This window comes from Lissotriton helveticus, chromosome 1_1, assembly GCF_964261635.1.
Source record: "Lissotriton helveticus chromosome 1_1, aLisHel1.1, whole genome shotgun sequence".
In the NCBI taxonomy this organism is placed as follows: domain Eukaryota; kingdom Metazoa; phylum Chordata; class Amphibia; order Caudata; family Salamandridae; genus Lissotriton; species Lissotriton helveticus.
Window position 1 is genome coordinate 1,833,720,732 of NC_136057.1, and position 12,238 is coordinate 1,833,732,969.

The following is a 12,238-nucleotide window of genomic DNA, read 5'->3' on the forward strand; positions in this document are numbered from 1 at the left end:
ACATGCTGAAGTGGTTTGTGGACAGATAGCACACTCCTACGTGGATACTTACAATATTGTAGACATTTGTCATACAAATTAAGTTGAGCTGAGATAATAGATTAATATCCAACTTGTAAATGGCATATTCCCATTGTTATCTAGAGTTGGAAATGCCACCCAGGTTTCAGACTTTGTTTGCTAGGGTCCACTTAAGAGTGACAGAAGAGTGACCTGACTCATATACCCATTACATGTCATAATGCTAAATAGATTCTTCAAGAGTGACTGCTGTTGAAACCCTATCATGCTACTGAGAGCCAGACCTACAGATTTTTACCCTCTCTCTCCTCTGTGGACCTGCCACTCAATATTGTTCTCATGTTCTAAATATTCATTTTGTAATATGTATTAGAACATTGGAATGTTGGGCGCTCCAATGAAGACAGTGGAATGCTCCTAGATTCTAATGGCGGTTAGAAGCCCAGAGCTCCAACATTCCAATGTCGTTCACAGCTGTTGCTGTGAATAAAAGGCCTCACGGTGCTGGGATTTCAATTCCTCCTTTTGGGCCTTTGTTTTATTTGTTAGAACATTCTGCCCTCTAGTAACAGAGTTTTCTAAAAGACTTACAGCCCTCTGTAGCTGAGCTATACCGCATTAAAGTCCTGCTCATTTGTTAAAGGTCCTCGCCAGTGAACACTGGAGCAGGTCATTAATGGCCTGTATAGCCCACTATGACGGGTTATAAGGCTATATTATAACAACATCAGTATAAAAATTGCACCTGGATTAAAAATACTACCTTCTCTCGTTCTTCGGCACTCTGATGCCTATGGGGGCATAGCCTGTGATACATGAAGCCAAATATAAATAAAAATAAAATAAATAAATTGGACTTGCTGACACTGTGTACTTTTTGTAACACACAAATGCAATTTCTGAGAATTACATTTTTTTTCCTTTCACAGAGGTCTGACAGACTGGGCTGCATCATCCTCGGTCCCACCTGTTCATTTGCCACTTATCAGATGCTGACGTAAGTACCAGAGTATATTTTGGACGTCAGTCACTAGTATGTAAACAAAGATGGACAGATCACCCGTCCTACAGTGTACCCTTTTGGAGAAGATGAAAGTGCACAACCCAAAAAGCAGTAGGATGTTATACCTCAAAAATACGTTTCCTCTTTGCTAAATTCAACCTTCTTCAATGGATTTTATTTGAGAGTTAATATGTGTCCCTTGTTGAGCCATCTTTTCACATCCAGTGTTGGTGAAGGGTTTAGGTAACTTCTGGTATTTGTACAAAGATAAATGCTTTTCTTTTATAGTAAGTGGAGGGCAATATATGCTAAGGCAGGCTAGTGAAGATGACCTTTCTGGTCACTGTCCTTACTGAGAGGTGTCTGACCTAGGGATGGCGGATGTCTGCTAATGGGATTGTCCTTGTGCCTCTTGGGGAGTTTGTATAGCGGTTTCAGAAACTCTAGAGCTGGATTCTGCGTCTGATAGGAGGCAACAATACTAAACCGAAATGGAGTGTTTCATTCAGACACTGATACACATACTGGGCTGGGCGCCTTAAAGCCACATTTGAAGGCCGCACAGTGGGGGTGCAGTGGAAAGAAGCCCATCAAAAACCCAGAAAGGTCCTGTTCTAGTCACCCTTCAGACTTCTTGGTCGTAGCACCAGCTTGGTCTCCAAGTCTATAGAAGGCACAGAGAGCAGTATTGCCTTTCTCTTTAAAGGATACTTTAAAGCATCTGTGGGCGCTTCTTTTCCCTGGGCAACTATTAAGACAGATCCCCTGGTGTACAAAAGTGGTTCAGTCCAGTGGGCACGAGCTCAACTCCTCCCCGTGGAACAGTCTCATTATTTCATCACAGTCACCGGAATCTTGAAACCATTCAGGGACTAGTACTTACTCTGCTCCGTTTCTCCGTCCACGTCTATGTTTCTAACTGTGAGGGTTGCACAGTACTTAATTTGAGCGGGTGGTTGCAGGTCCGGCACTATTTTTTGGGGGTCCTGCAATTATTTTTTATTATCACACTTTGACCCTGAACAGGAAAGAGAAATTTAGAAAGTTGGGAATGAGGACGAAAAGAAAGACAGAAAACGATAGTAAATGGAGAACGCTTGGAAGAAAAAGAAAGGTGAGAAAATAGGCAGAGACTGTATGGTGGCGAGTGAAAAAGGTATGAGGTGGAATCCAGACTAGGCACCCATGGCATGAGCAACCCCAGCATTCGGCAGCGTCAGCCACGGGGTTCTGGGGAAAGCTTTGGGCCCCTGCACTTAATATTTTACGAATTAAGCACTGGTACTCCTTGCCCTAATCTGGGCCTGCTCGAGGCCAGGTCTCAGTCTAAAAACGTAACCACGCAGAGCTTCTTTGACGTGCGCCAGGGCCTCGCGTCCTCCCAGGAAAGTGACCTGAATTCACTTTTGGCTGCAATGACGTACAGTTGCTGCAATAATAAACAGGTACGTACCTTGTGAAAAAAGTCACAGAGGCAGGAAAACAGTTCTGAGGGATTTAATCAGCATTCAAGGTCTTGTCAGATCCACAGTTCAATACTTAATGAAGATTCTCTCTCCGCATAGCCTCTGATCCAGCGCTCCTAATGAAAAACTGTCTCACCAACACTACTTAACTCCACAATAATCACCATTATTCAAGAATCACTTTACCAAGGCCCATAAACTAACGAGACAATTTCTGAGCGACTGAATCATGTGACCTAATTAATCAGAAATTTTTACAAAACTATTTACACTTTTATATACAACTGCAGTTTATCATTTCTTACCATGGTTTTAAAACATTTATCATTTAATTAAGTCACTAAGGCAAATGGATCAACTGATGGTAACAAGGCCATGAATAAACAAGACCAGCTTGTGGTTTCAAATTCTTATTTATTATTTATTCAAAGAAAGAGCATTTTGATTAAATCTTTATTTATTAGCAATTTATTAGCAGCTTATTCGAGGAAAAGCATATTAGACTGGCAATTCAAAGCAAAATCAGTTAGCATGATCTAAGTAAAATAAACAGTTTCCATCCCCTAAGTTCTATTTTCCCTGTCTAAAACTCGCTCCACCTAAAAGGAAAAGTCATTAAAGTCTATTATCCTTACGTGCGCCAACAAGTCCTTCAGCACGTCACGCCCTTCAGGAATTCGGAAAGCAAGAAGCGCCCTCCTGCCCATGGGGGCAATTTTTATACCTTTCTGTCTAGCTAATCTCACTAAAAAGTATATTTTTCTCCTGCCATCTAGTGTTCTTATTGGCTGACTGATGTCAGCTCATATGGCGTCATCACCTTTCTCGAAGCCTAGATCAGACTTTTCTTAGAGTCCATTGTCTCTTATTCTCAAGTCACGCAGATTCCTCAAAATGAAACATTTTATAAGTCACAGGCCGTGACTTCCTTAGCTTGGCAATCTTTGCCGGTTCCCGTCCTTGATTTAGTTTTTCCAAGAGCACGTATAATACAATTTTCAATTGGGTTTGCAAATATTTTCAACGTGATAAAAATTTCCATGCAGGGCTCTTGCTTTCTCTGGACAGGACTCGACAACACCATCTTTAAAACGCTAGGCCTTAAGCCTCTCCCTTGGAAACTAGTATTCAAACAAAAACAAGACATTAATTAATTAAAGTATTGAAACCCATTCTGTTGCCCACCCCTTTGCTAAATGTTAACCCATTAATTTATGTTACCTAGCTGTGCACATAAAGCAGCATTTATATTTACTTTCTTCTTTTAGGCCACAGGATCCTCCTCAAACTTATGCCACATAAAGACAAAAAGACATAACATAAGCACACGAAATAAGCACATGCCATTAATTAAACAGCCGCATTTAATATTGACAAAGACAATAGACAAGGTTAATTTATTATTTTTCATGTACTTGCAGTTGCAACATAAAGCATGTATGTTTGTCCCTTATGTCGTGTATGCATTTTAAACTAAGTTGATGAGTACATTTTATTTCATGCTTATTAATACGGTTATAATATTATGAAAGTTTAACTTTGCGAGTCAGAACAAAATATCATTCTGAACCTCGCTCCATCAACTCCCTCATCTGGTGATTTCAAAATCACCAAACTACACCTAAAATTTTTAGCAAAATTTTAACCCTTGAACATGTTTTGACATTCACTGTATTAGTGTTTCTATAGTGTTCATTCTGCTGTCTGCTTGTAACTCTCGTATTGTGTTCTACGAAACTCTTCTAGTTCTATTTCCTTTTCTTGTTCCTTTCTGAGCTTATAAATCCTCTTCTTCTTCCTTAGATATTTCTTTCTCTTGTGTAACATGCAACTAATTTTTAACAAAAGTATCACAAAGACTATAACTAATAAAGGAGTCAGTATTTTGCCTAAAATTGAACTACCAATCTCTTGAAACCAGGTTTTAATTGCTGCAAATCTTTTGCTCAAACGTTCTGAAAAATCTTCATCTTCTAAAGGTTCTATTTCTGTGTGTAACTCAGTAATATTTTTAATGTACATTTCAATATTCTGACTCTTGTCAGGAATATATGTGCAGCAATGCTGGACATGTAATATTCCACAAACTCCTCCCTCTTTAGCTAGCAGAATATCAAGAGCAAGACGGTTCTGCATTACCATAGATCTCATGGCAATAAGTTCAGTATCCACTAATTGGAAACCACTAGCAGTATCAGTAGACAATCTGTCAACAATTGTGGACAATTTTCTGATTTTAACTGCATTCAGGGTTATACCCACCAAAGGTATTACTGCACCAAAAATATCTCCCAAAATTTCTGAAAAACTTTCTCTTTTGAATTTATTCAGATGATTGCTGATTTCAAATGAACCCTTTGCATTTCTGTCAACATGAAAATTTTTTGGAAAAACTAAACCAATATAGCAAGTCCCATACCAGTGGTCTGGGAGATTGTAGTAGGCTTTGTCCTCACACACAAAATAAATTCCAGGAAAAATTGGATCCTTGCCACCTTTGAATCACCATCCACCTAAAATTTGATAAGTATCTTCACATTGACTAGCATCTACAAAATAATTGTCAAAAAGCATGTTATCTCTTCTAATACAAAGCTTTCCACTAACAGGTTTATCTATGTGAATAGCAACATTCTCTATTCTACCATTAAGCTTTTCATCCTCAATCTGCCAAAACTTAGATTTGGTTTGTTTCAGCATTTCGTTTCTTTTATAAATTGCCCTCCTCTCTTCAACCAGATTAAAAAAGGATTTTTCTTCAGTTCTCAACTTACAAGTTAAATTGTTTCTAAAAGCATACTCATAGGTCCGTTCATTAGTTACAATGAAAAATTCCCTCATCTGCTTAGCATGTTTATGTTTATTCAAGCTTTTATCAATTTTTAAATTTGCAAAGATTTCATCATAATTCGAATAATAGTACTCTAAACGACCTGTTTGATAAAAGAAACTAGCTATCACACTGCAAGTAATGCCATAAGTAAGGGGAAGCATGTTATAAGTCACCCCCTCCGAAACAGAAGCGGGCAATTTCACACAAATATAACAATCTTTGACATCCATAACCTTAACATATTCAGATAAAAGTCTTTAAAAAGTATTACTAGAAAAATCACCAACAGATCTATCTTGGTGGATCTCTGGTTTATGATCAATAACTCTGTTAGCTTTGCCTGCTGCACCATGATTATCTTGTTTAGCCATAGCTTTACTTGTCATGTTAGCTTTGTACAACTCCTTGTCAACTCCAAAAGGAAAAATGAGAGCTAAAATTAACCAGAGTAAGATTATTAGAATCACACAAATAGAAGACATTTTGCAACATCTGCTAAAGATGGAACATCTTGAGTTATTGTTAACAGAAGGCATCTTTTACTCAGAACAAGAGCCTTACAAAAAAAACAAAAATTTAAAAATAAAAAATTACTATACCCCCTATTTTAATTTTTTTTGTTTTTTAAAGAAAACCCTACTTTCTAACAGCTTTTCTTCGACCTTGCGTCTTACATCAATGTGTTTTTCCAGATAACACAATTTCTTCGACCTTGTGTCACCTAACACAATTTCTTCAGCCTTATGCCAAAAATAAATTTAAATGGAATCAAATTCAATCGTTGTCACTTATGTCATCTAAATGTTCCTGGCTACTACTATTTACTTCCACGACTGGTGGGATAATTATGTAAGTCCACTCAGGGGACTTGTACTTTTGATTAGGTTTTACTACTCTCTTTGCTCTATTGCTAATTACTTCTATTTTCTTTCCTGCTTGATTTATCTTTTCAGAATCACTCTTCTGACTTGAGACTTCGTTAATTTGTTCTTTTGATCTGTTCACCAATTTGAATTTTAGATTTCCGTTTTCATTAGGCCAATTATCTCCTTTTCCAAATAACTTCTTCTTTGGTTCAGACAAATTACACTCTTCTCTCAAAGCTCTTTTCCTAAAATTTCTTATTTCAGATTCTTCATCACTTTTATCTGATTCAGTTTCTGAGATTTCAAATCTAAATTTAGGTTCTTCTTTACTCGGCAGTTTCACTCTGTTAGGAACATCATCCTTATAGCTGGTACTCGGTAACTCGTCTTCTTCTTGAATTACTTCCAACTTCCCAGTTTCAGAATTTTCGTTCCTTCTTCCAGAGCTTCCGATCTGCTTTTCAATATTCTCCTGATCTTGAACAATTTCTTTTACAGACTCCTTTTCTGCCTCTTTTTCTAGCAGATCTTCATCATTTTCAGAATCTAGTGTCACAATTTCTTAGTTATCTTCATTCAATGCCTCATTCGCATTTGAATTTTCCAGATGTCAACTTCCTTGTCGATCTTCAGAATCTGGATCTCTTTCAGGTTCTTCTTCAGAGTCTGAATCAGTTGTAGTGTCACCTTCGTCAGGATTTTCAGGTGGTGGCACACGAATGGTGTGACTAGCATGAATCCACCTTTTCAAACCTCTGCACTTTACTGCATTTGTTGTGACAACTATAACCTGTCTTGCCTTTTGCCACCTGGGTACTAGGCAGTTTCTTCTCCGGTGTACTTTTGTCCTCACCCAGTCTCCTTGTAACAGATCATGAGCTTGCTCCTTTTCTCTTGTTATCACTTCAGTTCCCACCTGATGGAACACAGAAGTCACAACATCAGAAAGGTTCCTGCAGTATTCCAAAATGACGCTATCATTTATACTCATTAATTTACCTACTGGTACAAATGCTTGTCTCATGACTCTGCCCATGACAATTTCATGAGGGCTTAGACCTGTCTTTTTTATCAGGAGTACTTCTCAGAGACATGACAACAAGTGGAAGTGCATCTGTCCACTTCATTCCTGTAGCTAGACACATTTTAGCTATTCTATTCTTGATTGTACCATTTACTTGCTCAACAACACCTGATGCTTCTGGTCTATAGGCACAGTGCAGCTTTTGTTTTATATTCAATGCTTCACAAATCATCTGTAATAGTCTGTTTTCAAAATGTGTTCCACGTTCAGTTTCAATAGTCACTGGAAAACCGTACCTAGGTATGATCTCCCTTAAAAGCAAATTTACAACAGTAACTGAATCATTGTGATGTGTTGGGAACGCTTCCACCCATCTTGAAAACAAACAGATTATCACTAAGACATATCTTAACTTGTTATGAGGTGGCATGTCAATGAAATCCATTTGCAACCTGGTAAAAGGACCACCCTCCCGTCCTATGGTTCCCATACTCACAACTGTTTTCCTGTTTGGGTTCATCTGTTGACAGATCAAGCATCTCTGACAAAAAGATTCTGCAATTATTCTGAACTTTGGGTTGTACCATGTTTGTTTAAACAATCTAATCATTGAATCCCTTCCAATATGACCTGGACCATGATACATTCTAGCCATGTCTGCAATCATGCTATTTGGCATTACTGGTCTGTCATCTTTGTAAACCCAAATCTCAACTTCTTCTCGCTGTCTGCAACCTGCTTTTAACCATGTGTCTTTTTCCTCATCATCTGCTTCATTTTGTAAATCTTTTACTCCTTGCCATGTCTCAACTACAGATGTTAGCATAAGTGAGTTCAAAACATGTTCATTGTCTTTTTCCCGATTGATTGAAAAATTATTCTTCGCGCAATACTTGGCTATTTCATCTGCATAGGCATTACCCTTTGTTATGTAATCATCGCCCTTTTTGTGCGCTGCACATTTCACAACAGCGATTTTTTCTGGTAGCTGAATGCCATAGATCAATCTTTTGATCAATTTAGCGAATCACTGACAAAATTTCGATTTCACTAAAATCGACCTACACAAATATCGTGTCTTAAATATAGATTACAATGACATCGACACCCTATACTTATTTATAAAATTACTAAAACATCGATCTAACTATATCGCTATACAAAAATCTCGACTACACAAATTTCGACCACACTTATATCGAAATCAATAATATCGACAGTCATTATTATATATACCACAATACAAAAACATCGATTACCAAAATATAGACATCAAAAATATCGACATTATCTAAATATCGACTTCTCAAAATTATTCTAACAATTTTTAGAAACATTATACACATTAAATAAATTAACATTATACCCATATAACTAGGTATATACATACTAAACACTATTAAATAAATATATCTCTCTAAAATAATTATAATAAATTACTAAATCTATACAAACAATTAATACTAACATTTGTAATATATACACATATTTATTTTAATATTATAAAAATGTTTAAGCTATACTATTTAATTCTATTATTTATAAAATACTTACTAATACACTAATTCTCTGGGTAAACATTTCACATTCAGCAAACTAGATTTAAATGAAAAAAATTCAAACTAACCAATAGAAACTCTTTTCTAGGTTTCTAACCAATCACAAACAAACACTAATTAAACATACCCTATATAAAGACTTAAAATTAAGACTCAAAAACCAGCAGAAATTATTCAGCTTCAAGGAAAACAGCACATATTTCTACTACCCTAAAGATTCTTCTTATACGAAAATACTACAAATCAACAAAAAGTAAGTAATCTTATGTTTCTGGATAAAATGTTACATTAAATGCAACCTGCGGTTCATTGTAAATATCTAAAACAGCTTTTCTATCTATCTCTTCATATATCCTAAACAGAATCAACGTTAACAAACAGATGAACATTTTCTAGAAAACTACAACAACAAAGCTAAAAAGTAAGTCTATTAAATGTCTTCTTTAAACACTAAGGAAATGCTAATTCAGTAGTAAAAATGTTATAACTATCTCATAAACTCCTACTTAAATGTCAATTTTTTTTTTATTAAACTCATGTTTTAAATACTGAAAATGTGAAATGCTTGTTTTAAAAAAAGCTACTTCTATTATAAATACTAAACAAAATATTCATCATACCATTATTTTTTTCCACAGATACCTTTAAAAATTAAAGCTGCAACATAACAACAAAGATTCTACCATCAACAACTAAAATTTAAAACTAGGTAAGCATAGAACACATGCCCAAGTACTAATATTTGTCTTTTAAACACTCAAAATGTTAATACTTGACTTTATTTAAATTTAAAACAGGTATTTTTTTAAACTTATATCTACATCAGATTAAATGTACTAAACTTTTTCTTAATAAAACATAGTACCTTACCAAATGTGTTATAAAAATACACATATAAACATTCACTAAAATATGCTTCATTTTCTTTCCACAGACCACTAAAATCTATTAAAGCATCAAGCAACAAATACATCTACTTTTAAAATCTACTACTTTACAATAGGTAAGTACCCACAAATGTTACATACTTAATTAATTACTCTTCTAATAAAAACTACTGTTTCTAATATTATTTAATACACCTTTTCTAGATTTAAGAAACCAACAATGACAGAAGATGCAAGATTTATAACATCTCAAAAAGGAAAATTTTTGTTATGCTATATGGGGTATACTTATACTCAAGAAAAACAAAAAGACCTTAACGTTAACTGGAAATGTACAAAGTATTACTCTAACAAATGCTGTGGCCGTGCAACAACCAGAGAAACTAGTGTAATTAATAACACTGAACATAACCATCCACCTAATCTCTCAGAAATAGAGGTTAGATCTACTCTTGAAAATATTAAGGAACTAAGCAGCACCTCTGACCTACCAACAAGTGTAATACTTAAGGAATTAATACCTAGAGTACCTAGAGAGGCAATAGGTCAGTTACCAACTATAGCTGCTATAAAAAAGAACCATAGCTAGAACCAAAAAATCTAGTAGATCAACAATAGCAACACCTAAAACTTTTGAAGAGGTCATAATTCCACCTGAGCTTACCATAACTCATAATGATGAATCTTTTATCTTCCACGACAACAACAACAAAGATAAAAGGATAATAATGTTTGCTACAAACAACAACCTAAAAAAATTAACAGATAGTCAAACATGGATGATGGATGGCACTTTTAGCATATGCCCTAAACCATTCTATCAATTATATACTATACATGGGCAATTCCATAATACCTGCATACCATTCATCTATTCTTTGTTACCAAACAAACAAACTTCTACATACACAGAAATATTGTAATAGACTTTGAACAAGCAATGATAAATTCTATCCTTAAAACATATCCCCACACATCCATACAAGGATGTTACTTCCATTTTAACCAATGTCTATGGAGACATTTGCAAAAATTAACACTTAGGGCCCTATTATGATGGCGGACGGACTTGCGTCCGTCCGCCACCCCTGTGTAAGAGGGACCGTCCGCATGGGCAGCGGCGGTCCCTCCATGGCAATTAGGATGTGACCGCCACCCTGGCGGTCACATCCTGTATTTTTTACATTGCGGCGGGTGCTACTTGAAGCAGCACCCACTGCAATGTAAAAAAAGAAAGCAGTGCATTTGCATGCACAAAGCGGCAGGCACCGCGCGGTGCCTGCCGCTTCGTGCACGCAAAGGCAGTGGGGTACCATAGGTACCCCCATGTGCTCCCCCCACCCCCCTTCACCCAGGGGGCTCGCTACAGGCCCCCGAGGTGAAGATCCACATGCTTTTCCTCGGCGGAGAATCCGCCGCGGAAAAGCATGTTATAACAGCCATCCTAATATGTCTGGCGATGTCTGAGAGACACCGCCACCATATTAGGCCTTTTCCGCCGCGGTTGTAAGCCAACCGCGGCAGAAAAGCAGCGGACAGAAACCAGGACCCACCAGCCATCCTAATGTGGCGGTGGGTCTTGGATGGGTCCGCAGAGGATTTTCCGCATCCTCCGGGACGGCGGTGGCTTCCGCCGGCCCGGAGGATGCGGAAAATCCACCATCGTAATGTGCCCCTTAGTGTTGAATATGCAACCAATATTACATTTGCATACCAAATAAAACACCTCATTGCCCTAGCATACGTGCCAATCACCGATGTGGCTGAACACTATAACCTTTTAATAGAAAGTCCTTTCTATACACAAAATGAACAAAAATTGGCTCCACTTTTGGATTATTTTGAGGACACCTGGGTGGGGAGACTAGACAGGTCAGGCCACAGACGACAACCTAAATTCCTAATTCCTTTGTGGAATGTATATCTACCAACCCTAAACCAAGAAGCCAAGACAAACAACGCAGTGGAGGGTTGGCATAATGCATTTCTATCTTCAACTGGCCGAACAACTCCTACACTACACAAACTCCAAACAACAATACAAAAAGAACAAAGTTTCCAAGAATTAAGAATGGAGCAATCTGTTTTACAATTAAAGCCCAAACTATTAAGACAAACAGCCCAAATGTACCAATATTTACAACAACAAGTACAACTTTACCCCACAACAAGAGGACTAGAATACTTAAAAATGATAGCCAAAACACTAACCCTAAAATAATTCTGGACATCTAAAAAATGCCTTAAATGTTAGCAAAAACATCTTATTCACAAATTATAAGATATTTTTTTTGTCTAATAATTATAAATATTTATAAATTTTTAGGCAAAAAAAATATCTAACTCAACATAAATAGTTTTAAAATAGAACATTTCCCAACCCACAAATTTTAATATTATAAATGCTTTTACCTTTTCGCAACAACGTAATTAGCAAATCCAATGATCCATAACAATCCATGTAGTAATAAATCCACAGCATAAAAAAAAAGTGGCTCAATAAAATGCAAAAATACAACTGTTCAAAATACATCTGAAATCCCAATATTTCGATAATTCTGAATCCATCAAAAACCCGA

General features: G+C 36.6%; 1 protein-coding gene across 1 annotated transcript in view; it reads left to right on the forward strand.

The window, feature by feature from the left end:
- LOC144753527 (guanylyl cyclase C-like) overlaps positions 1 to 12,238 on the forward strand; it is a 632,982-nt gene that overhangs the window by 58,114 nt on the left and 562,630 nt on the right. Inside the window, exon 3 of the mRNA XM_078641183.1 lies at positions 951 to 1,018. Within this exon, the coding sequence (XP_078497309.1) occupies positions 951 to 1,018 (68 nt within the window). The remainder of the gene's footprint in view (positions 1 to 950; positions 1,019 to 12,238) is intronic.